General features: G+C 42.5%; 1 protein-coding gene across 6 annotated transcripts in view; it reads left to right on the forward strand.

Annotated features, from left to right (window-relative positions):
* Positions 1 to 207: 207 nt before the first annotated feature.
* The window catches only part of ANO5 (anoctamin 5), a 95,506-nt gene continuing 69,039 nt past the window's right edge, over positions 208 to 26,674 (forward strand). For 4 of the 6 annotated variants that reach the window (XM_060261477.1, XM_060261478.1, XM_060261480.1 and 1 more), the window contains exons 1-2: positions 292 to 398; positions 20,601 to 20,671. In XM_060261477.1, the coding sequence (XP_060117460.1) occupies positions 338 to 398; positions 20,601 to 20,671 (132 nt within the window). In that variant the 5' untranslated portion in view covers positions 292 to 337. Of the gene's footprint in view, positions 399 to 20,600; positions 20,672 to 26,674 lie in introns of all 6 variants that reach the window. The other 2 variants (XM_060261479.1, XM_060261481.1) reach the window with 2 other exon arrangements.

The following is a 26,674-nucleotide window of genomic DNA, read 5'->3' on the forward strand; positions in this document are numbered from 1 at the left end:
GCTCCCTTCCCCCGCTCTCTTCTGTTGGACAGAAACTCATCATGTCCTTTCCCTTAGGATTCCAGGGACCGAATGAAAGAAGGAGGACCCCGAAGTACTTTTTATTGTTTCGTTCTGGTGCCCGGGACTAAACACGGCGACGCCTCCGAGCAACATTCCCAGGGACCAAAGGGGAAAGGATCGCTAAGGGAGGAGCAAGCCAGCCGGAGAGAAGAGTGGGGGCGTGCGCTCCTGCTCTGCCTCTCTCCTTCGTCCGGCCTCTCTTGAGCTTGGCTCTCCCCTGTCACTCAGGGCTTTCTTTGCTAAGGCTGCCAGGCAGCCCTTTGTTGCGGCTGCCATGAACCGCCTGGGGAGAAAAGACGACGAGACTCTCATCGAGATGGCTCAGGCTACCGATGGTGAGTAGGGCGGGGGAGGGGCTGTCTTTCCCGCCAGGGGAGAGGGAGCTCGCTTGGGAGGAGTTAGCGTTTCGGGCTGCCGCTGTTGTGCAACGCCTGGGAATCCCGGGCTTCCCCTTCAGCCTGGCCCGGTACTTCCTTTCGCTCGCCCTGTCCCGGTGCTGAAGGCAGACGGCAGGCCCGCGAATAACATAACGGTGTCGCCGGCCCGAGCAGGGTGCGGCGGGAAGGTGGCGCAGCCCGGCCTGCTGGGCCTCTTTGACTTGGTGGCCAGGAATTTCGCTGCCCGGTGTTGGGCGGAGAAAACGCTGGAGGGTCACTTTTTCCACCCGGGTGGCTGCGGCGCCTACAGGAGGGCAGGCTGGGAGACACGCCTTGGCTAGAGGCAGGGCCAGGGAATTCTCTCCGGCCAGGAATGAGGGTGGCTCCCTCTCCCTCTGGAAAGGCCCCTGCACGCGTGATCAGATTTCTGCCTGGAAGACTGTCCTGATCAGCATGCGTGTACAGAGATCATAACGGAAGCACTTGCACGTGTGTAGGCGGCTCACGTTAGTCTACACACATGTTCATTCCTAAATGAAAGTGTCGTCCATCTAGAAAAGTTGTACTGTGAAATTGGCCCTCAGAGGAATCCTGTATGGGCATGACAGAGCACTTCAGTGTTGTCAAAATACTAGTAGGGTATCTGTTCCTAAAAGAGGAAGTAAAAGTAGATTCCACCCAGACATGCCCAGAATTCATGCTTTGAAGACTGAGATACAAAGCTGATGCTCTGAAATTTATTTTAGTCAAAATTTCAAACCAGTGCTCTTCCAAATGCCAGATCTGGGCACTATATCAAGGAAAACAATAATTGAGAATGTGCTGAATGGTTTTCTCTTACCAGCGGGTAATTATAACCAACCTCATACATCTAGAATTATTTTTTTTTTCATTTTTAGTAATTGTTTAGAAAGAAAATGTCATCTTACAGAATTAACCAGCACATTGCAAACTTAATTCAGTTTGATTAATGACTGACGTCCATAAATGATGAAAAGACAAAGAATAATTCCATTTGTGTAAAATGGTGAGCTTCATAATTATATACACGTCTTTAACTTTCTCCACCCACTCCTGCATACCCAGTGCCATACGTTGTTTCCAATATCAAGCAAAACCAAGTCTCACAGTGGTAACAAGATTCAGGAGAATAACCTATTATATCACAGATACATAGTTCATTTTTTTAAAAAAAACGTCTCTGGATTGAAAGGTACATTAATCCTTAATCCTCTACTCAGTTTTTCACATATGCTATTCCGGTAATTCATGGCATGTGGGCAGTGCCACTACATATGAAGGAATCAGAATGAGTCTTTTCAAACAATAACTTCTGGGACATCATCAGCCCTAGCACCTTTAATTTTAGAAATTAACTACTGTCTTATATCAGGTTGGAATAATTTTCTCTGTCAAGCCAAGAATTCTCTACATTGTTTGGCAGCTTTCTCCAGAATCTTAGAAATGTTCTCCAAACACAAAGTGAGAAATCTGGATTCCAGGAAAAAAATAAAACACATGCTCATAAAACACAGCTAATTCACAATTAATAAACACACCATTTATCACAATAAAAACAGATCAGATTAAACATCTTATTAAACACCTTTATAATAAAAATGTACAATATACATATGCTGCTGAGGTGACAGCAGTGAGTTATCTTCCTGGATGGGGCCTTTCCTAGCTGACTCAGAACCAATTATGGCACATTGCCTTGTGAAGATGTTCCCAGCCCAGTGGTGGCATCCTTCCCACAGTGAAGCAAGGAGACGGTAAAGATCCTGTTGCTGGATGTTCTTGACAGAGCAATTCAGCTGGCTTCAAATTAGCTGAATAGGCCTTGGCTGGACAAGTGGCAGAGGTTATAATCCCTAAGCAGTAGCATGCACTCGCACGCACACACATATGCGTGGAAGTTTCTTTGTTGCTAGTATGTTTTATCAAATAGATTGATATAATGTATCAAGTATATTGTGTCAAATATAAGTTTATGTTTAGTAGATGGCATTCCTCCTAATGTCCTTAATGATGACCAGTGTTCCCTTTAAGCTGAGTTAGCATGAGTTAGTTCACAGTTTTTTTAGCCTTCAGCTGACACATTTGTGTCTCAGCTCAAGAAGGATGGCCCCAGAGCAAACTAATTTATGCAGAAACAGGATTGTTCACTCACAACTTTTTTTAACAATTTAAAAACAAACTTTATTTAATGCTTACCGTTACAACCATGACATGTCCGTACAGTTCACATAGACAAGATCAACCCCATGGTTTATTTATTTATTTTGTATCCTGCCCTCCCCACTGAAGCAGGCTCAGGGTGGCTTGATTATGGAACAGTCTTCCCAAGGAAGTTAATGGAGCTGAATAAATTCACCTTTCTTGAATATTTACCCAAATTCCAGTACAATATTGATAGTGGTATTCATAAATATTCAGGAATACTGATATTTTTTGGGTCCAGTAGACCCAAATAAGAAAAAAAATAACCTGAACTTTTTTTTTTGCACACCCTTACTTGGTTTTGCCCTTTAAAGCCCTAAGAGGGATGGGACCAGGGTATTTGAAAGACTGTCCTTTCCCATATATTTCTGCTCAGGAATTTAAATTCAAGGGATAACTGTGTTATCAACCCAAAACATTTGTTTGGTGGGCATGTGGGCATGAAAGAGGGCCTTTTCAGTGGCAGCCACATGATTATGGAACAAGCTCCCAAGGAAGATGATGTGCCTTGATCCCTCACATTCAATTGAATACAGTTTTTAGAATTGCATTAAATTAAAGTTTTTAATGTTGTTATTTTATTTAGATTGTAAGCCTCCTTGAGTTCCATAAAGGAACTACAGTCAGGTTAGACTGCTGTAACTCGCTCTATGCTGGCTTGCCCTTGAAGCTGATCCGGAAATTGCCTCAGATGCAGAATGCGGCAGCTCGCCTGCTGATTGCATTATCTGTATAGGTGAGCATATGGCCAGCACTCCACAGCCTGCACTGACTGCCCATAGAATACTGGGTTCATTTCAAGGTGTTAGTTTTTACTTTTAAAGCCTTGTGTGGCCTGGGATCAGCATACCTGCAGGACCATCTCTCCCCATATGTGCCCCAAAGGTCACTTCATTTGGCCTCCCAAGATCTTCTGACCATCTTCGGCCCAAGAGATGCCCGTCTTGCCTCTACCAGAACCAGGACTTTTTGGGTCCTGGCCCCAATCTGGTGGAATCAGCTCCCTATGGAGATTGGGGCCTACCTGGCTTGTTAGCCTTTTGTAAGGCCTGTAAAACAGAGCTGTTCCACCAGGCTTTTGAATGAGGTGGTGGGCATCTTCTTGTTAAATCGGTTGGCCTCCCTGCGGTACCACCCTGCAATACCACACTGTGGTACCACACTACTGTACCATCCTGTACTACTAACTAGTTATTGTAATTAATTTTATTGTAATTTATTGTGATTTTATTATTACCTATATTGATGTACTCCGCCCTGAGCCTCCATGGGGGAATGGGCAGAATATAAATAAACTAATAATAATATTAAGTAGAAAGATGGTGAATTCGTGTTTTAAATAATAAACAGAAAATGAGACTCAGGCTTGAATCTGCTATTGTAGAAGTTTGCTGGGTGACCCTGGGCCAGTCATTCTCTCTGAGCCTGTGCATCAGAGAGTTATTGTCATGAGGATAAAATGAAGTAGAGCATGACATTATAAACTATTTTGGGTCTCAAATGGGGAGCAAAGTGTACTATTAATAAATATTCTGGGGACATCTTTCAGCAGCTTGTTATAGATATACTGACCACCTACTCAATCAGTTGCCTTTGGAAGTCTGTGTTAGTGAGACTGATTAAGTGGTGTGACCAGCTCTCTTTTACCACTGTTGTGATAACCACTGTGAGAATGATCGAGTCTCATGATTTGCAGAAACCAATTTACAGAACAATCCTAAACAGTCACTGGCCTCTATGCCCATAGTGGACTTTTTTTTTGCCGGCAAGTCATAGCTGACTGTGGTGACCCCATGGGGGTTTCAAGGCAAGAGATATTCAGAGGTGTGAGTTGCCATTGCTTACCTACGTGTAGTACTCTGATATTTCTTGATGGTCTTGAATCAGTAGACCAGGGCCAAGCCAGCTTAGCTTCCAAGTTCTGATGAGATCAGGCTAAATCTATTTAGGACTGCATGGTTAAGGACTTGAAGACAAAAATAATGATGATTTTATATACAGATTTCCGAAAAGGTTATTCTGTTTGTCTATACCACACTCATGTCTGGCACGAAATTACTGAAAAAGAAAAATAATGATCTTTAATCAGAGCAGCTTTAGCACCAACATAAAACATTGTTAGATGTGTAACTGTACAGAGGCTGTGCCAAAGAAATGGCATATATTTATATTTGTCATAACATAATAGATGTTAATAGATGATCAGTAGTATGCAATTTCCATATTTTATAGAATTTAATCTTGTAGAGTACCCCTCACCCAAGAAAAAAATTAAAGTATTTTCCAACAAAATCTTTCTAATCTGGGAATTTGTCCCTGTTTCTTTTGAAGTTAATGCCATTTAGGTTAAGCTTCTGGCCTTTCAGATATGTAAAATAATGTGATGGACACAGCAGCAGCAGCAGTACTACAGCCAGTATATATCACTTGCTCATAATGTAAACAGGACGTGGAAAACTCTGGGGTCCATCTGTCCTTATATGTTCTTGTATGTTAAAGAGTGGAGTGATTTCAGATGTCAAATGACAATAGCAGGTGAATGACAATAGCAGGCATGATTGGATTATATGTGATATGTTATTGGGGAGTAGAAATGGAGAAATCAGCAGGAAACCTAGGTCTTGATTCAACCCAGGAGGGCGCATTGTATTGAACTTCATTATCAGTTGCAATTTAGCAGTGTCACTTTCTAATCTCCATTTGAAATTCCATTGTTAAGAGAGCTGCTACTCTCAGGTCAGCAACTGAATGTCCTGAAAAGTTTCCAAAGGTTTCACTGTTGCTCTAATTCTAGCACCATTTCCACAAAATTCACTAAATGCAAAAGAGCCTGAAATTTACATGGTGTTTGCAGATGGATAGCCTCTGTTTACAAACATAGGTCTTTTAAAAAGCTCAGTATGTGTATATGGCAGTGAAACATAGGACTTCCTGATGCTGAAGTGAAGGGTAATTGTTGTATGGGTGAAGAAAAAAATGGAAGGAAAGGAAGCCAGATAATTTTGTTTGTTTAGAGGTTGCTAAGGAAGAGTGGTGGTAGTGAACTCAGAAATGATTTCGCGTATGCACTTCCGCATTTTGATGCATGGCACTAATCAATTTAAAAGTGCAATTTTAAGTCCAAGGCGGGGGGGGGGGTGTTGCTCATTTCCTGTTACAAATTCTTGGTTGTTAGTTCATTGAATCAAAAATACCAGTACAAATTGAATGTTAGAGTCTGTTATCAGCAATATGTTCTGAAATATCATTGGGCTACATCCTGAGGAACATTCTAATTTTGACATACAGTGTAAAATAGACTTATTAGATGTATGCTGCCTTTCATGTTATTTTTTTCTTGTAGGTATCTGAGATGAAATTATTCCAGTGAGTAAAAAAGGTTAATATTTACAAAGCGTAGAGCTAATAGCATTCCAAAAGCAGTTAGTAAGTCAGTTCTGTAAAAAAATAAATAAATCTAGAAATCCTTTGTATTCATTTTTACCTTTTCCTTAATACAAATAAGTCTAGTGATGATCAGTGGTACCATTTTCTTCTGTATGAAAATGCAGGAGTCACACACATCATGGGGTATAGTGTCATGTGAATGCTCCCAAATAAAGCAGGGGCTTCATGCTGCCCATATAGGGCTAAATCCCCATGTGTTAGTAGCCTTGGTTCCAAACTTTCTTCATCCAGCAGTTGTCATGTGCATAAAAAGAGTTCAAAAGTTCTTAAAGCACATTTTCTCATAGCTAGAAAAGGTAATTTTTATAGTACTACTCACATTTTTCTCAAATAGAGGGTACTTTTACAGATAGAGGGTCCTTTTACAGCTGTTTTGAGAGATGACTTCTATAGCAACTGCCATTTTTGTTGTCATTGTTGTGTGATTTAAAGGCTGAGAAATGCAGCTGCAATAATTCCACACCAGTAATATTCCAGGTAAGAGGGATGTTAAATAGCCAGGACAACATCCCCTACCACAGAATAAACCTTATGATCCTTTTCACTCAAAACTTTGGAAACACTATGGTACCAAGGGAGGTTCTTCTATCTTTTCTAGATTTAAAGTACTAGGAAAAATGGTTGATATGTTTATTTTCTTCTTGTCTATAATATCATCCTGATGACTGAAAGGAGATGCACTCAATTGTGTACGCACAGGCAATTGCTGTATGTCTCTGGTAATCAGTGGACTGGCTAAATTGCACTGTTAATCTTCAAAAAGTTGCGAAGAATGAGGTATAGATAAATGATTCTCCATCATTCTTGTGGATAGTTTTAGAATTGCCAACAGAAGTACTAGACAGAATATGCAGTATAAAAACATCCTGAAAAGGTTGATTTTGCATGTACAAAAGGTAAATGGCAATTGTCTGCTACTGCTGAGTTCGTTGACAAGGGAGGGTGAGTACAAGTACCAGTGACAAGTTATTATATAGATCATCTGCTTCAGTAGTTTTTTCTTATGTCAGAACAATTTTAAAATATCAGATATATCACATAAATGAAACCAGAGCTTTCTTTCATTAAGTAGCATATGTATACATAAATGTGTGTATGTATATGTGTGTGTGTGTGTGTGTGTGTGTGTATATATATATACACAGAGAGAAAGAGAGAGAGAGATTTGTTAGTTGTGTGGGTACCTTATCAAAAGGTAGGGCACATTCCTGAAGTTTTCTTTCCATTTGCAAACCACAGTATTGCATCTCTGCCTTGCCAGATTGGCTGATTGCACAAGTTTCAGTGTCTTTGTGAATCAGTAGGCAGTAGACCAGGAAGCAGATATGGTGATGCCTTAGTTTTTAAGAGTTTACTTCTTTTGAAGGACTACAAACCTACATTTTCATGAGTTCATCCTCTAGGTGGAATTTTTTGAAACACATTTACATTAAAATAAACAAAGTTGCTATTTTCTTTGGTAGCCACATGTGTTGTTAGAACTCTTGTCATATTCTGCAGAATACATTTGTATCTTATTATATATAATCAGACAGTTCGGGAGGTGAATCAAATGCAAAGAAAATCCTGACATACTATTGGACTATTCCTGTCAGATAGGCTTGTTGGTCCCCAGGTCTGGGCGGGGGTTTCCCCAGTTTTTACGGCTCCTCCTTGTTGCCAGCCAGCTGGCCACCAGGAAAAGCCCTGCCCAAACAGCCATGATGTCCCTTTAAATCTCTGCAGGTTTAGAAGTTTGCAACCTGTGTTTGGGAATGCATGTGTTCCTTTAAATTTTATCAGGAGGAAAGCTGAATCGGGGTGGGGGAGAGTAGGCTGAGCCATGTGGCTCTTTATAGTGTGTGTGTGAAGCATGTGAGAAAGGAAGAAGGCGAGTCCCTCTGTTTGTTTTGCATTCATTTCAGAAGCCATTTGTATAGTAAAAAAGTTAACTAGAACCTGATTATGGGATGGAGGAAAACTCCACCCCCTAGAGTGCTTTGTTCCTTACTTTCATTTTCCTGTGTTAGTCTGAAGACGTTAGTTGAAATACAGCAGATTGTTACATTCAGCAGCTCCCAGAAAGATCACAAAAGTGTGGGCTTGCAAACTGTATTTATTTTGGCTGCTTTGTGTGTGTCCCTTAATAAAGCCATGCTTGGAAATGCTTCCAAAGCCTGGCAAGGGACCTGTGGGGGTATGACAAATTTTACTTTCATTTAGTGGAAGTACAGCTGCTGGGGAACCCTTTGAAGGCAAAAAGAGAGAAAGAGGATGAGGAAATGAAGACTGTATTCAGGGAAACTGCACTTCTGTATTTATTTATCATCCACCCCCAAAGTCCCCAGGTATTTCCTGAGTTGGACCTGGCAACCCTACTGTCAGAAGAAACTGTGCTACGAACCATATTTAGAAGAGTTAGTAATTTAGTTCACTGGAGTTTGTAGTCAGTAACAACTCACTGTTTATATATTTTGAAGTCTGCTCATATAAATCTGAGTCTGAACTCTTAATAGATAATGTTTATAAAGATAACACCTGTAGTACAATAATTAGTTAACTCATTAATGAACACACGGAGAAAGACAGCTTCCTGCTAAGAAAGGGGAGCGAAACTTTGTGACTAATGGTGACCCAAATATAGCTTTAATGAGGAACTGAGTCATGAGACTGTTGAATGAAAATAACTCTTGCCCTTTGGGAAAGATCAGCAATACAATACAGATGTTGATTCAAAATCTAGCAGTGGTTTTAAAACTGACCATACAGTTTTAATATCCATAAAGATGAATGCAAGGAGTTTGATGGGCAAGAAAATCATAGGGAATGGGACATCTTTCTGTAAACCATGGAATAACTCAGAGTGAGTCTAACACTGGAACACCCAAACCATTAGCTGTTTTCCTCCTCTCTTTTTGGAAACAAAGTTACCCAAAGTTACCCTTACTGTGGAGGGTCACTTGCAGAACAGAATGGGTTGGCATGGGAAGGATTAAGCCTTTTCAGCTCTGGATCCAGCTTGGCGGAACAGCCTTCCAAGTGAAACCAGGGCCCTGCAGAACTTTACAATTCTTCAGGGCCTGTAAAATGAAGCTGTTCTGCCAGGCCTTTGGTTGAGGTGGGATATAACAACTTATACCATCAACCCTTGCTCCACCCACCTGTTCCACCTGCTAGCACTATCTTTCTATATTACTTTTATGCTGCTACTGATGGGGAGTTTTACTGCATCTTAGAATCTGAAACAGCTGCGTATACATGCAATGGAAATTCCTTGAAAGTACTTTAACCACACTGAATCCATCTTGTAATTTATGATATAGTGGAATTATATTGAATGTTATTGTGTTTTAATAATTTTAAACTTGCTATATGTTGTAACTCATCCTGAGCAATGCTTTTGGGGGAGATGGGATAAAAATCAGATCAATTAATAAAAAAAATAAGCACTATTTCCTCCTCACTTTTCCCTACTTCTCCTCCCCCATTTAAGTTATATCAGAAAATGCCGGTTTGGGGACACACATTTGCCATAACATTGAAATCAGTCCTTGGTTTTATTTACTTTGTTTCTTCATAATTCCCAAGTGTTCTGTTTTATTTGTAATCTGGCTAATGAAAATGGACCAGCACATGGTATTTGATTAGAATTTTATTTATTTATTTATTTTAGACTTGTATTCTTCTCTCCCCACTGAAGCAAGATTAATTTTAGATAAAATTAAGTTTCCATTGTTACTATTCCCTTTGTTGTTCAGTCGCACAGTCAAGTCCGACTCTTTGCGACCCCATGGACAAAGTCACGCCAGGCCCTCCTGTCTTCCACCATCCTCCAAAGTCTGCTCAAATTCGTGTTTGCTACATCAGTAACGCTGTCCAGCCATCTCATCTTTTCCCCATCTCCTTCTTCTTTTGCCTTTTGTCTTTCCCAGCATCATGATCTTCTTCAGTGCTCCCTTCTCATTTGGTGGCCAGAGTATTTGAGCTTCATCTTAAGCATCTGACCTTCCAGGGAACAGTCTGGGCTGATTTCCCTTAGGACTGACTGATTTGATCTTGCAGTCCAAGGGAATCTCAAGATTCTTCTCCAGCACCACAGCTCAAAAGCATCTATTCTTCTGTGCTCGGCCTTCCTTATGGTCCAGCTCTCACAGTCATACATTACTACTGGGAATACCATCGCTTTGACTATATGGACTTAATAAGAGTTTACCCAGCATAATTGCAGGGGGAGGGGTTAAATGAAAAGCCCAGATGGAACTCATTTGCATATTAGGCTGGTTTCCTCAACTTATGCACTTTGTCTACCCCTCCCCATGAGAACATGCATTTGGCACCGTATGGAGAAAAGTGGAGAGGACAGGCAGCAAATAAATGATTGACAGAGAATGGGTAAAGTATTCTGTCTGCACTGTTTTTTTCCATTCTTAATATTATGGACACAAAGCCACTTTTTTGTAAATTTTAAATGCTCGTTTTCCAGGGGGGAGGGGGAAGTTCACAATGGCTTTTAACATACACAAAACCCACAACAATATTATAAAATCAAGAATATGTATCTAACAAATGGATTGTAGATAACAACCAGTATTAGTGGGAGGGGGGAATAAAAAAACCAAACAATATTTCTGGAAGTTGGAGAAGAATAATAGAATCACAGAGTTGGAAGGAGCCATGCAGGCCATCTAGTCTGAATGCAGGAACAGCCTAGAGCAGGGGTGGGGAACCTCCATCCCAAGGGCCATATACAGCCCTCAAGGTCACTCAGTGTGGTCCTCGGGGATTGCTGGACCGAACCAAGCCATGTGGCAGTCTCCCTGGGGCCTGGCTGGTCAGCGAGGATCGTGGGGCCCAGCTGTGCTGTGCAGCAGCCTCCCTGGGGCCTGGCTGGCCAGCCAGAATTGCTGCAGGGCCTGGAAAAGTTACTGTCACAGTTCAATTTGCACATGATTATCCCAGATGGTGTGACCTAATATGCTAATATTAGGGGATGTGGTCTAATATGCTAGTGAGTTCCTGCTGGACTGTTCCTACAAAAAAGCCCTGGACCTATGCATTTGCCTAGGGTGGCAGGCCGTGTGTGTGTGTGTGCCAGATTAGGCTCTCCCCACATGACATCAAATAGAAAAACAATTATTTGCGTTAATTTTGCTGGCCTGAATCATTCTCCCTCGGCGGAGCACTGTTTTTTAAGTTGATAATTTTTTATGGCTCGCAAATGATGTTATAAATGTCCATATGGCCCTTTGCAGAAAAAAGATTCCCCATCCCTGGCCTAGAGCATCCCTGACAAGTGTTTGTCCAGCTGGTTCTTAAAGACTGCCGGTGAGGGGGAGCTCACCACCTCCCTAGGTAGGCTGATTCCACTGTTGAATAACTCTTACTATTAAAAACGTTTTCCTAATATCCAGACAGTACGTTCCTGCCCTTAACTTAAACCCATTATTGTGAGTGCTATTCTCTGTTGCCAACAGGAGCAGCTCCCTGGCCTAAGTGGCAACCCTTCAAGAGAACAAACTGCTCCCCAGAAGTGTATCCCTCATCCAGCATATGTTTTCCTTATTTTTCTTACCCAGATATTGAACTTGGCACCTACCCTTATTAAATTGCATCTTGTTCACATCCCCCCTCTTTTCCAGCATGTTCAGATCTCATTGAATTCTATATCTTCTTTTATGTTCACTGCTCCTCCCAATTTGGTTTCATATGAACATTGAATGGGTAGCCCTCCACACCCTCATCCAGCACATTTATAAAAATATTGAAAAGTACCAGGCCCAGAAAAAAAAACCCTGTGGCACTCCAGTGGACACCTTCCTCCATTCATATAAAATACAAGTGACAACTACTCTTTGAGTATGGTTTCTCCAACCAGTTCCCTATCCACCTAACTATCCTCAAGTCCAGTCCACTAGTTTTCCCATCATGAGGAACTCTGTCAAAAGCGTTACAGAAATCCGGGTAAACAACATCAACAACATTCCCTCAATCCACTAAGAAAGCACCAAAGGCTGATTTAAAACTTTCTAAAACAAAATAATAAGTCAGTTCTTTAGCTGGAGGTCATTCCTCTGCCTCTGGAGCTATAGCCTTAAGTGTCCTGTTTCTAATTGTAAGCTGCTGTTTGTTTTGCATATACTGATGAAATATGAAGCAGGGCGTAATTACTTGAACAGGTAAGGACATTTGGATGTGTATATTAGCATGTGTAGTTAAAGTAGGCGTCCCAAATCTCCCGCCCTGGCGGGAGAACACTGGATTTTGAGCCTCCTCCCCCGGTCTGCAAATATTCGGAAGCGGGAGGGGGGACGATGCTTCCCCCTCACAGCGCCGGGCCGCCGCCGCCGCAGCAACACCAGCGCCGCACCAACATTTGGAGGCGGGGGTGGGGGGTGGGGGGAACTGCTTCCCGCGCCGCCGCCGCGTCAGCTGACCAGAGGGGGAAGCCCCTGCTCCGTTGCTGCTGGCCGCGCTTGGCGCCTTGGCGCCCGCAGCCACTCTGCAGGCATCGACGGCTCCAGCCGCATTACCACCCCCTGTGCCCTCGCTTCCTACCAGGGGCTGCAGCAGAGCCACTTCAGGAAACCCCTGGCAGAGCGGGCGCTGAGCGGCGACAGGGAAGGGGGGATCGCGTGATGAGGTGGGGAAGGAGGAAGCGAAGGGAGAAGGCCTGGCTGAGGAAGAGGAGAAGGAGCCCCCGGCGGCGCCCAAAGGGAGGCCAAGAGGGCCCAACTTTTCTCCCTGCCCCGTTCCCTCTCGTGCTGGCTGGTGCTCCAGACAGGCCGGATTGGCTCGAGGGCTCTTCGCTCGGCTCTCCCGCTAGCGCCTCCCTCCTCGCTTCTGCCACTCACACGCGCCCGCCTGCTTTCGCCCGGCCGGAATCGCCGGCAGCTTCTCCTCAGCTTCCCTCCCACTCCCAGGCCTGGCTCCCTTCAACGCGCCGGCCTTTTCCGCTCGCCTGCCGCTTAGCAATGCCTGCTCCTGGGGAAACATCAGCCTTTTTCTAGGGCGCCAGTCGCTGGGCTTTGGCTTCCCCGCTTTAGCGTCCGCAAATTGCAGGCTCCCCCCCCCCCCGGCAGCCTTTGAGTAAAGAGCTGCCAATAGGAAAGGGTTGGTCATCAAAGCCTTGGGGGGTGGATCCACATGTCACTTGAGGACTTATCACCAGCTTTAAGAGGGGATTGGATAAAAATATGGAGCAGAGGTCCATCAGTGGCATAATTGTCCATCTTGGAGTTCAATTATGCTTGTCATACCCTTGTTCCTGGCTCCGCCCCCAATGTCTCCTGGCTCCACCCCCAAAGTCTCCTGGCTCCACCCCCAAAGTCCCCAGATATTTCTTGAATTGGACTTGGCAACCCTAAGTTAAAGCCCCTCACCCATCCTTAGAACTGTACTTTCAGTGAGGTCAGGATATTTATTCCCTGACCTGTACTTACGGAAATGTATTTTCAGTTTATTAAGTATCTCTCGCAGAATAATGAACCTTCTCATGGGATGGTGATTAAGCAAAGCTGACATTGTTTTTGCATTCATTATGATGCCTTTAGTTTACAACAGTAGTCTTTGTATGTACACAATGAAGATGATGAATGTTAGAATTGTAACTGCCGCATTTTTACCAAGTGACTTTAAAAGAATGATCTGATACCCATCAGTGATGTAAGTAGGCATTACATGTCTACCCCACTGTAACAATACTCAATTATGTAGAAAAGGAAGGAAGGAAGGAAGGAAGGAAGGAAGGAAGGAAGGAAGGAAGGAAGGAAGGAAGGAAGGAAGGAAGGAAGGAAGGAAGGAAGGAAGGAAGGAAGGAAGGAAGGAAGGAAGGAAGATCGGTGGTCCTTTTCCATAATGGATCAAAATGATTAATAGCTGAGGACCTGCCTACCTTAGGGACTGTCTCTTCCCATATGTGCCCCATAGAGTACTGAAATCAGGTGCACAAAATCTTTTGACAATCCCCAGGCTGAAGGAGGCCATATTGAAGACTACGATAGAAAGGGCCTTTTCGATCGCAGTTCCGCACTGGTGGAACCAACTACCAGATGAAGTGCGGGCCCTGCAGAGTCTTGTTCAATTCCGTAGGGCTTGCAAGACTATTCTCTTTCAGCTGGCCTTCTCTTAATGTGGATCCTAGCCTTAATGTGGATACGGTCATCATAAATTACAAGAGGAGAACATCTAGACTATAGCACCTGAAAATATTAGAATTTAATTAATTGATGGTTTTAATTATAATGTTTTGTAATGTAATAGCAAATATTGTGAATTGTATATTGTATGATATAATGTTTTATTATTGTAACCTTGTATTTATGCCATATTTTGTGAGCCGCCCTGAGCCTGCTGTGGCGGGAAGGGTGGGATATAAATAAAATATTATTATTATTATTATTATTATTATTATTATTATTATTATTATTATTATTATTATTATTAATACCAACACTTTGCAACATGGATATTGGATACTGGTTTTGTTAAAGATAATGGTACTTTGGTCTGTTTCCCTTCCAGCTTTCAAATGATTTATCTGCAAGGTGTACCTGTTGGTTAAACATTTGTGACCAACATTGTTCAAATATGTTTGGTGCTTAGATATTATCTGTGTGCTAAGAGAATCTTCCTCAGCTGACAGTAAATGCCAACAGCACATTGATTTAACACACAGTTAGACCTTGGAGCAACATAGTATTGCTTAGCATTTATTATGTAGTACTTCAGAGTGTTCAAAGCATTTCAATATTTCATATGTACTATCCTAGTAGGCTTTACAATGGTCCTGTAATGTAGGTCTGTTATCCTTATGATAGTTGTTAAATTATGAAATAGTGGCCATGTAATGAATTCTTAAGAGGAGGGGATGAACCAGGGACATCAAGCATTCAGTACATTATTTTGGTTGCTAGAGTAGGAAGCTACTCAAGCCATGACTTCAAGAACTTGTAACTGGGCCTTAAGAACCGTCTCCTGCAGCATTCACTTTGGTCAGCTAATGGAACCGCATAGCACAAGAGTAGCACAGACATGGACTGCTGTTCGGGGGAAGAGAGAAGGGCCACAAGAAAAAAATATGGAAGGAAAAAACAAGCTATTGCTTAACTTTTAGAACTTGGAAGAGAAAGTCTGGTTCATTTTCTGAAATTTATTGTTTTGGGTTTTTTTAAAAAAAGATTTTGCAACTCTGTAAAAGCTAATATTGTGGGGGAGGGCTGAAGCAACATTCTGAATGCTTGACTGAAAGAGGCCGTTGAAAAAATTGATTCACAGTTGTTCTTTGGATACAATAGTTGCTCTTTTTGTTGTTAATAAAGGCAGTATAAAAGAAACAAAAGAAGTATGAAAGTTCCTCAAGTGTATGGTGTTGTTTTTTAAAAAAAATCCATATAGCTAACTGTTGTCTGGTGCTCCTGTGATATGATCTCTGTTTCTCCCTTTCCCTGTCTCTCTCCTTAATATCAGTGGCTGATAAAGACTTCCAGAAATCCCATTCTGGAAAAGCACCTATCTTTAGATGTGGTGTAGTTTTACTAGGATTGCCAAGTCTGACTCAGGAAATATCTGGAGACTTTGGGGGTGGAGCCAGGAGCAAGGTTGTGACAAGCATAATTGAACTCCAAAGGGAGTTCTGGCCATCACATTTAAAGGGACCACAGTCCTTTTAAATGTCTTCCTCCATTGAAAATAATAGAGGATGAGGGCAACCTTCTTTTGGGGTTCATAGAATTAGACTCCCTAGTCCAGTCTTTTTGAAACTTAGGGGTGTTTTGAGGAGAGGCACCAGATGGTATGCTGAAAATTTGTTGCCTCTACCTCAAAAAACAGGCCTTCCCCCAGAGCCCTACATACTCACAGATTGATTCTCCATTATACCCTATGGGGATCAGTCTTCATAGGGTATAATGGAGTGCCCAGAAGATTTTTAACCCACCCCCCTCTTTCTGATGACCCTAAAGTGGTATCCCCTGCCCCGGTATCCCCTGCCCCCAACTGGGGGTTGGCAACCCTAATTTACAGTTGACATTTCAAGGGATTATATGGCCTTTTTCAACAGGGTTATTTGGTAGCTGGGGAATTTTACTATTATCAAGGATATGATAAGATAGTAGGAGCTCCAGAGCCATGAAAGCTGTTGGCGAGACACATACTGGAAAGCAACACTGCTAAATTTAACTTTTATACCGGCCTTTAATTTTCCCATAATGTTGCTTTGAAATTATACAGGGAACTGTGGTTTGCTATTCAAGGTATAAAACCATAAATTAGGAGAGCTGAAAGACTAGAATTAGCAAATTCAGAGCACCCCTGACTTGTATCATGCTGTCAAATACAAGTTAGGAACAGATTAATTTTTTTGGAGGGGGGCAGGATCTTTGCAAGGCCACAGTGGTAACTATTAATGGAAAAGTTAGTGCAAAGAGCTTCAGGGAGATATGGCTTATGCTTCAACTATTTCAAAAGTATGCTCGCAATTTGAAGCATTAACTAACTCATATTTCTACTGATTGCATATCATTCTAAATCATCTGGAACAGACCAAACTCTTTGAAGTAGCTTTCATATAAAAGCCATAAATAAATATTAAAAAGGAAATAGTAGGAATAGTAGGGGAAAAGTGATTGCATTTTTATACTACAAATAAATTATAATGTTGCTGTGTTCAGATATACTTAGAATTAAGAGAGGCTGCTTATTCATGTATACAAGGCATTGAACAGGACCTAGAATAAGTCTATGAATTGTGGACAGAGAAGTGAGAAAAGGGAAGCTGTACAAAAGAACTGTCACTGAGGACTGGTGGCTGCCAATGTTCACTGGGAGGTTTCTTTCCATGTGATGCTTCTTAGGAAGCTGAATCCCTGTTGACAGGCATCCAGTCTGGCCATGCTAATACATCCTTCAGTAATCCCAAGACTAGGATATTGTAATACACTCTATATGGGGCTCCCATTGAATATGATCCAGAAAGTTCCACTGGTATATTTGTTATCAGAGGCTAGTTGTCATTACCATTTTATGTACATTGTTAAGTCCCTTTATTGGCTTCCTATTGATTTATGGGTCCAGTTCAAGGTGCTGGTATTTACTTTTAAAGCCCTTCATGACCTGGGGGCAAACAGACTTGAAGAACTACCTTTCCTTCCATGTTCCCATGGGGCAGTTCCCATCAGTACTCCTTTGCCTAAGGAATGTTCTGCAATGGCCTGGGCTTGGGCTTTTCCAGTGGTTTAGGAATAGGGTGTAAAACTGATTTTTTCTGGAGAGTTCTTTTTTGGGGGGGGGGGGGCAGTCTGATTCTCATCTGTGAGCAAGTTAGTAATAGTTATTTTAATATTGTTAACCATATTCTGTATTTATTGTATACTTATTGGTTGTGAACATTGTGATTTTTATACTAGTTAACTTCATTGAAATAACATTTTGAATTTATTGCTTTTAAGGTTAATGTATTTTGCATACAATTTAAATCTATTTTATTTATTTTATAATCCACCTTGGGTCCTCAGTTGTAATGAGAAAGACGAGTTTAAAAATATTTTGTATGAATTAATGAGTTAGAAGCTAAAAGCAAAGTCAAATGATAATGCCCCATTCCCTGGACTGCATCCATACTACCATATGAATGTAGGTTTCTGGAGGCTGTGTCACATGAACTGGTACATACTCTTTTTTTTTTTAAGCCTGTTATCATGGTTGTGGTTTGCCAGCGTGATTTGTTATCCAGGCCTGTTAGCTTGCATAACCTTTTGTCTTTTAGGACACAAAGAAAAGACAAAATATTTCTTCTCCCCCCACCCTGTGAATGTGACTCAACAATCAAGTTCCTTTCCCAAAATTGCCCAAGGAACGTTATGTTACTTTCATTGAGCAACAAGAATCACAAGAATGTGACAAATTCCCATAGATAACAAAATATTCTATAAAATGTTGTACACTCCTGTGTGCATGTTAGTTTGTCTTCCTTCTCCTCCAGTGCTGCTTTGCTATCCTTGACAGGATGACAGGCCCAGGTAACAGGTATAGTTTCAAGAACAATCTTTCCCCTATGTATGGTGTTCCATTAGGAGCTGCACAGTATAATGGCTTTCTCCTTATTCTACGAAAAAAGAAACACCTTTTTGATATCAGCAGCCTGTAAACCAATCCCTACCCTCATCTCTGACTCATGGCCCAGAAATTGTAGGTAGGCTTTGGAGTCAAGTGAAATTTTCTGCCATCCAAGTATAAAGTTAAAACTTATCCCAATATTGCGATGGAAAGTGCCATCAAGTTACAACTGCCTTAGGACAACCCCATCAGGTTTTCAACATCAATAATAGGTTATCACTATTACCAAAAATATGGCATTACATTCAGTTATAAAGAGCATATTAATAGTAAACCCTTATTTAGATGCAGATGTTTTCTGGTTTTACTCTGCTTATTACAAAATCTTAGAAAAAGGATTGAATCTCATTATACCATATTCCAGGAAACATTAGGCCATTCAACCATCCATGGTTTTTTGTAGGGGTGAAGATACTCAGTGTTGGGTGCAAATGCATCTTTATTCTTAAATTGCTTTGAGTGCCGCTGGGGACTCGTGGCTTGGGGAGTATTCATTGCCAAACAGTGATGCAGTGATTTCTGTAGGCACAGAACAACTTGTTCATAACTGCTGAGCAAACAAATGTCCCTGAGTAGAGCTTGTTTGAATCAGATTTATTATTATGTATTCTCTCAAGGCAATTTTAATTCTGTTGCTACACATTAGATCTTGTTATTGTGATTTAGAAACACAACAGTTTCCTGTTTTGAGGATTATTTCTAGAGCACTGTGTGTACACTGCACATTGGAAACTCAATTCTCTTGGTATAAGTTCTGTTCAAGTGAAATGTTGACTGCTGTCTCTGCAGACTTGTGAGAATAACTGTGGCCAAGGGCAAACAGAGACATTATTGGGCAACTATGTGTATTGTACTTAATGTTACAGTCCACCATGACATAGCATAACATATCAAAGCATACTAGCATGGCACAAGCATAAAGTTATCATGACTTCCCTCAAGTCTATAGTCTTATAGTAGTCTTTTAGGTCTATAGTCTGTAGGTCTTTTAGATCTATAGTCTTGGCACCAGGTGGGTTCTAGGGTGCAATCAGGAATTTCCAGAAAATGTTAACATTCACTCCTAATTTCCCTCCCCATCTGCTGACATAACTGAGCATAGGTTCTCACCAGGGCTTTTTTTTTGTATCAGGAACTCCTTTGCATATTAGGCTACACCCCCCTGATGTACCCAATTCTCAAAGAGTTTACAGTAGGCCCTGGAATAAGAAACATTAGGCCATTCAACCATCCATGGTTTTTTGTAGGGGTGAAGATACTCAGTAAGCTCTTGGAGGATTGGCTATGTCAGGGGCGTGTGGCCTAATATGCAAAGGAGTTCCTGCTGCAAAAAAAACCCCTGGTTCTCATGATTAACCAATCACCACATTCTAGAGTCCTGCCTTGAAAGAGACAAATATGGTACTTGCAGGAAGGCCCAAACTATGGACACCTGAAGTCGGAGCAAGCCTGTAATTATTATTACATAACCCTTGAGGGGAATTCAAGTGCTTTGCCTCACACCAATATGTTGTGATTGGCATCACGTCTTGCAGCAGTCATTTTGTGGTCCACTAACCTGTGTCAGAATTCCAAAAGTGTCCACAGGCTCCTTCCTCTGTGGTATAGCTCTGAAGCTGACATTTCTTTAAAGGGAAATGGTCTCTATAGTCTGGAGATCAGTTATAATTTTGGGGGAACTCCAGGTCCACCTGGAGGTTGGTAACTGTGTTCTTTTTGGACCACCACACTTGAAGCATAAAGGGAGACAAATTATAGATGTGTGGCTTCCTCTTCTGCTGCTTATTTAGACCATTCAAGGGGGGGGGGGTAATTCTTGCTCAGAGAGGAGCGCCCGATAGCCATTTCCCCCCACTTTCTGATACCTCTGAAGCAGGAGGAGGGGCTCCAACCCAGGGAATCTCCCACCCCCGACTGTGGATTGACGACCTCAGTGCTGGGTAACAAGCCAATGCTCATCCTGGATGTCCCTGTTCATACATTATGCAAAACCATAGTTAAGATCAGGGCTTTTTTTTTTTGAGCAGGAATACACAGGCATGCAGTTCCAGCTGGTTTGGTGTCAGGGTGTGTGGCTTAATATGCAAATGAGTTCCTGCTGGGTTTTTTCTACAAAAAAAGCCCTGGTTAAGATGAACTTTGATTAATAAACCAATTTGAAAGCATGCTTCAAATTCTGGTTTTTAGACTATAACTAACTATTGTGGAGTGGCTTGCATTTAGATGATTACTCTAATGATTGTTGGTTTCATTAAACATTGGCATCTGACATCTGACCCAAACCTGAATTTTCAGTCACTTATTTTATTTATTTACTTACTTACTTACTTTTAGTTTTCCTTGAAAGTGTAAAAAAAGGAAAGCATGAGGTAATCATATATTTCTTTTTATGTTATTTAGGAGAAGAAGTCAATGGACCGTTATTTGAAAATATATCAAACACAGATTCAGAACATCCTGGTAATTCTGAGGTATGTCCAGCTGCAGATACACTTTGCATTATTAAAAAAATATTATTATTATTATACTGAAGAAAGAGGAAATAATGTGGTAAATGAAAGCCATTTATACTGCCAGAAATATCTTTTGAAAAAAGAGCCATAAACCGTAATGTGTAGAAAATGTAAATTGCTTATTCTCATCAAACCAAACTTTAATTATGTATTCTGTTGTTATAGGGAAGTGATACATGAATGCAGGCTTTTGACTAGTATGGTAGTTGTTCTTCTGAAATGACAAGGGCTGAATGGGATTGTATTTGTGCAAATGCACTGCCTTTGTGATGGAGAGTGAAAGTGCACCTGCCTGTGCTCGCTTGATGCTCCTGCCTCATCACTGAATGTCTTTATGCGGCTTCATAGTCGGATCAGATGTACACACTGCACAAATCTTCCGGAGTTTACTGTGAAATCAAATGCACAGTCTGTTTGCTTGTACATCCACTTCATATATTAAATTCCAACAGTGTTTTCAGAGGTGGAGCTCGAACAATAATTGGGAGAATCAGGCAAGTGTGCTTTCTCTGCCAAATATGTGCAAGGCTGAGAGGCTGGCAAAAGTGCCATCCAATCTTGCTCATAGAGTTGCCTTACCAGCAAAATAGAGTCTTACAAGCAAAATGTGTAGTACAATTGATATGATTTTCCTTTGGATGGGAAAGAAGATTTGTGGGAGCCTACGTTTAGATATAAATACCTCAATTAAATTCTAATTGTGCTTTTAAAAAAGCTGTTTACTAGTAGTATCAGAATGAACCTATCCTGTTGGGGGGGGGGCAGAAATAAAATGTGAATATACAGTATTGGTTCTTGGGAATACATTAGGGACATTTCTGAAATTCTCCTCTAAATGTCATGTCAAACTTCAGAGGAGCCTCAATAACCTGGCCGTGATTAGCAACTATAGTCTAATTTTCCTTAATTATTCCAGTTTAGATCTCTGTGCATATGGCAGCTCTCCAATCCTGCCATTCATTTGCATTCTCCCCCCACCCCCTACAGTAAAGCTGTGCACATGAGCAATTAAGCTTGATCCATACCCTCACACTTCATAATTAAGTTGAGGCTCTATGCAGTTGAAGGATCTGTAAGTGCTGAATGATGTACACCTGTAGCTTTAAGCATTTTAAGTCAAAGAAACATAGATACATTCACAAACATGATCACAAGTTTAAATAAGAGCCAGAAATTGCTTGGAATGTTTATATTTTATTTATACCTTCTTGTATTATGTTCCTGCTTATGTGGTAGGGCAGGGATGGCCAAACTTGCTTAACGTAAGAACCACATAGAATAAACATCAGATGTTTGAGAGCTGAAAAACATGAATATTACATATGTCTTTATTAAAATTCTTAATACTTCCTCTGCACAGATAGATAAAATACATATGTATGAACTTTATAATATGCTAGAAGGAGTCTTTTTTAAAAAACAAAAGCTGGGAATAACAGTCCCATAAAACCAGCATAGGAAAAGGTTAGGGAATTTTTTTTTTTTTTGCACCAGTGGGAGAAGGAAACACACATGTAGCATTTAAATCACTAACCATCATTTGTGTTATTATGCTTCTCTCTTTGCCTTGACACCAAGATTAGTAAATACAGCTCCTACAAGAGCTATGAAACTAAAAAGGAACCCTGCGCCGCCCTCTTAAGTTCTGTCCCTCCTTCCAGTGGCTCACTCAGCACTTATGCTCTGTTTGCATGCTCTAGGTCTCTTTATGACCTCTGTGGTGGTAGAGGAGAAGAGCTTGCAAGCCTGCCAATTTCTCCTCCTTCCTCATTTCACACAGGGCAGAAATAGTAGCCTACCTATGAGTCAGAGCTCAGAGGCTGACCGAGGCCCCATTGCTAAGCACTTATTTAAGATTAAGCCTGCATTAAGTTCCTCCTTGACCTCTGGGAGTCACAGGATATGTGTGAATGAGCCACATGTGGCCACCTTTGTGGTAGGGGTTTTTCTTATAATAATAATACCTTTTATTCTTAAATGTGTAACTTGCTGTAGTCAAACGCAGTGGCGTGGGGGGGGGGGCGGGTCGCCCCAGGTCTGGGGGGTCCCTGCATTGCCAAGGGGGGTCCCGAACAATGGCCGAGGAGGGCGCAGAAGGACGGCTTCCCTTGGCCTGGCCGGCCACCGAGCTCCTCCTGCCGGCTCTGCTAGCGCGGGGTGGGCGCCAGCGCCGCTCTCACCTCCCTCGCCGCCGGCGAAACCTGCTCCGGCCAGGAAGAGGCGGCAGAGGCTGATGTGCGCTCACTCTGCAGGCTGCACTACTTGCTCCAGCGCCGAGGGGAGACGCCGCGCATACCACTCCGCGCAGAGTCTTCGCCACCAGCTCCCTTGCAGGCGCCCCCGGCCCGGACGGCAACTCGCCTGCCCAGAGACCCGCCTGCGCTCTTCGCCGAACTCCGGGCGGAAGGCACCAGGACCGGCTCGGAGAGGAGGGCAGAGCGCAAGCGGCACTGGCTCAGGCGGGCTTCTTGGGGAGCCGCAGCTCGGTGCCTCTCCCAAGCGCCCAGCCGAGGCGCCCTCCTTCCTTCCGCCTCGGGCGCCTTGGAAACCTGCCCCCAAAGGCCGGCTGCCCATCACTGAAGCCGCTAGCTTAAACCGCCAGAACCTCAGAGGAACCTGGCCGGATCGGATTTGAGCCCAGCCGCCAGGCGGAGAAGGCCTCCGCGCAACCCAGAAGTGAGGCATGGCAGCAACAGCATTTCCTCTTGTTTTGGATGCTGAGAGGTATTATGCATCTCAGCGCGATTTCCATTTGACCACCTTGTGGCAGCGGGTTCCACTGGCTCGCTATATAACAAACTGACTTTGGTCAGATCTGAATCCCTAGCTTCAAAGAAATGGGGGGAGGGACGCTCTGGAAAATCTGATTAGGTTTTTTTTGGGGGGGGAGAGATTAACTGCAACTAGGTTTTCTTTAATGAATAACGGGTATAGACTTTACAAACATAGCTTGTCAAAGGTTACACTGCTCATAGTGGCAAAAAGCTAAATGTTTAGTGGTGTGGTTAAAAAAAAAAGTTCACAAAGTAGGACAAAGGATTTCCACCTCAAACTGCTTAGCTCATGGGTCAGTAACATTTTTGTAATGGAAGGGCCAAACAATATCAATATTCAAATCAAGAGACCAACAGACCTTCAGTTTCTTTAAGTGTCAGTCTGGTCTGTACACCAGCAGCCCAGAAAAAAAATCCGTTTAAGCATCACAAAAAATCCATAATTTTCTTAAACAAGAATCTTCCCATTGCCTTGTCTCACTGGGACGTATTTTGCTTTACCCTGGCATCCACCGACTTTCCCTCAAATTCAGAATGTACACACGCTGTATGTGAAATGCAAGCACAAATGTTATTTGCCTCTTTAAAAATTACATCATTGCAGAGGTCCAATCCCTTCCTGGTTATTTGCATTAAGACTGAAGGCAGATACTATTATTTACATATCCACTTTCCACAACTGACATGGCCTGAGGTGACGTCCGCCCTCGGCCCCCCGGGCAGCCTCTGCGCCTGTGGCGTCAGTCCCACCAAACGTCATGTGTGTCATCACGCTTTACCTGGGCGCGCACAACCCTCAAAGCTGGGGATGCACGGGAGATGCGTCGTAGCCTGCTGGTCGGATGTGCCTTACGAGGTTCCAGCAGCTGTTTCCAGCAGGGCTCCCTCGCAAGTGGTGGCCATCTTGCAGAAGTGACATCACCGGAAGTGACATCATATCCTGTTTCTGGCGGCGTGCACACACATAGGGGGGCCCACATAAATCTTGGGCCCCAGGCCCCCAAAGCCCTAGCTACGCCCCTGGTCAAACGCTGGCCTGCTCACCAGCCCTCCCAGTGGTAGGGTGTTCTGACAAGGAGTGGTAATACCAGATGCTGTAATGCTGGCCTCTGCCAGGTGATGCTATTTTTGGCAGCCTGTTTGCTTCCTTCTCAGTCTGGTAGTGGTAGGCCAATCATGAGAGTGGTGAGGCTGGCCACCTTGCCTGACTGCTCACCTTCCAAACAGCCAGTTTTAGGAAGCAAAATCCTAACTGGCCTCCTTGCCCTCCCTGGCCAGGTGAGTAAGATCCTCAGGAGGTATGCTGCATTCTCATTTTTCCCAGTAGCTATAATGGCCGATCTGGCCCTATTCTGGGAATGGAAATAAACTACCTAACCCCCATCTAGTCCTCTGCAGCAACCCACCCCACCCCCCGCCACCACCGTCTTAACTATACTCTCTGCACTTGCATCCTAGATGACTGTTAAGAGGTAATCAAGCAGGCTGAAAAGAAAAAAAAGTTAGCTCCACAACCCCCTTCTCAGCCACCCTTGGCAAGCTGGTCACAGTGAATGAGCCAGAAGGCACAAAGGAGCAGGCTTTCCTGCTCTAAGAATCTGCTGAGATTGCTGCTGGTTGGCTTAGAGCAGGCATCTGAAGTTAGGGTTGTCAGCTGGCCTGGAGAAAATGTCTTATTCCTTTAATTTAGGTGTAATGTCAGTTTTATCTACAGCAAATACTTGGCATACAGTAGCAAATACTTCATGCCATAAAAACCTTCACCTGCCTATTTTCACATACTAAGCTTCTTTTAAAGGCACATGGTATTTTCTCTAGGCCCTGTCTGCAGTAATCCTATCTGCAGTTGAAAGCCAGAGTGCCCTTTACTTCATTCATTGCTTTCTCGAGCAGAAGTGTTGGCTTGGAGCCTCCCTTTGCAATACTCTTGCAGTATGAAACTTCAGTGGCCTTTTCTTCCATTTTTGCCATCTCACTCTCTTAGTTATATATTTTGCCATCTCTCTTTCTTAGGTATGAGCCAGTTTGGTGTAGTGGTTAAGTATGTGGACTCTTATCTGGGAGAAACGGGTTTGATTCCCCACTCCTCCACTTGCACCTGCTGGAATGGCCTTGGGTTAGCCATAGCTCTGGCAGAGGTTGTTCTTGAAATGGCAGCTGCTGTGAAAGCTCTCTCAGCCCCACCCACCTCACAGGGTGTCTGTTGTGGGGGGAGAAGATATGGGCGATTGTAAGCCGCTCTGAGTCTCTGATCCAGAGAAAAGGGCGGGGTATATATCTGCAATTCTTCTTCTTCTTTAATATTAGTATCTGCATCTTGAATATTATTACATGCATGTGGTTGGTGGGGTGGGATGCAGGGCATAGAGAAATCATGTGGTTCTTCCTGTTGATGGAATTACAAATGCGGCTGTTCATGAGTCACACTGAGTACCACTTCTCTTATGTTCTTATTATGAAGCAGAGGTCCATCAGTGGCTATTAACCACTCTCTGTGTGTGTGTGTATATATATACACACACATGATCCAACATGGCTTCTCTTATGTTCTTTACCACTGTTTTAGATGGACTTCGATTATATATATAGCTTTTACTATTGAACTGCCTCAGGGACATGCTTATGGGAAATTGGCTTGGCCTTGTATTTCTTATACCATTATTCAAACTAATGGTTTCCCTTTGTGTGCATTGCTGAGCAGCTATTTTCAAGGACAGTAACTGCTGTGCTTTTTTTTTTAAAGAAAAAAAATTGTATTCTGAGCTGCATAATCACTCATTTAGTTTAAATATTAAAGGAAAAATGAACATGACATGAATGGGAAGATCTGCATATGTATAAATTCTAAACTTAATTATTAAAAAAAATTCCAAAGAAGATGCATGAGGAGGCATGGGCAGAAGACTACTTAAATTTAACTGGCAGAACTAGTCCAGACTTTGATTCACACAAACTTTGACAGAAGCCTGCTTATGTGCATGGATCTGCTTAGCTGGATTGGACTAACCAATTGTACAGCAACTCAAATTTTGTGATTTGGTTTTAAGAAGACCATCTGTTTTGTTACACTGTGTGCAGTCCTTTGAAATGAGGTAATAAAAGTATAGTTAATTCACAGTGCTCCTCAAACTTTATGTTATTCATTTTCTATAAGAATTAACATAAAGTGATAGAAAACAAATGCTGC

The sequence above is a fragment of the Heteronotia binoei genome, chromosome 21 (genome assembly GCF_032191835.1).
Source record: "Heteronotia binoei isolate CCM8104 ecotype False Entrance Well chromosome 21, APGP_CSIRO_Hbin_v1, whole genome shotgun sequence".
Lineage (NCBI taxonomy): Eukaryota > Metazoa > Chordata > Lepidosauria > Squamata > Gekkonidae > Heteronotia > Heteronotia binoei.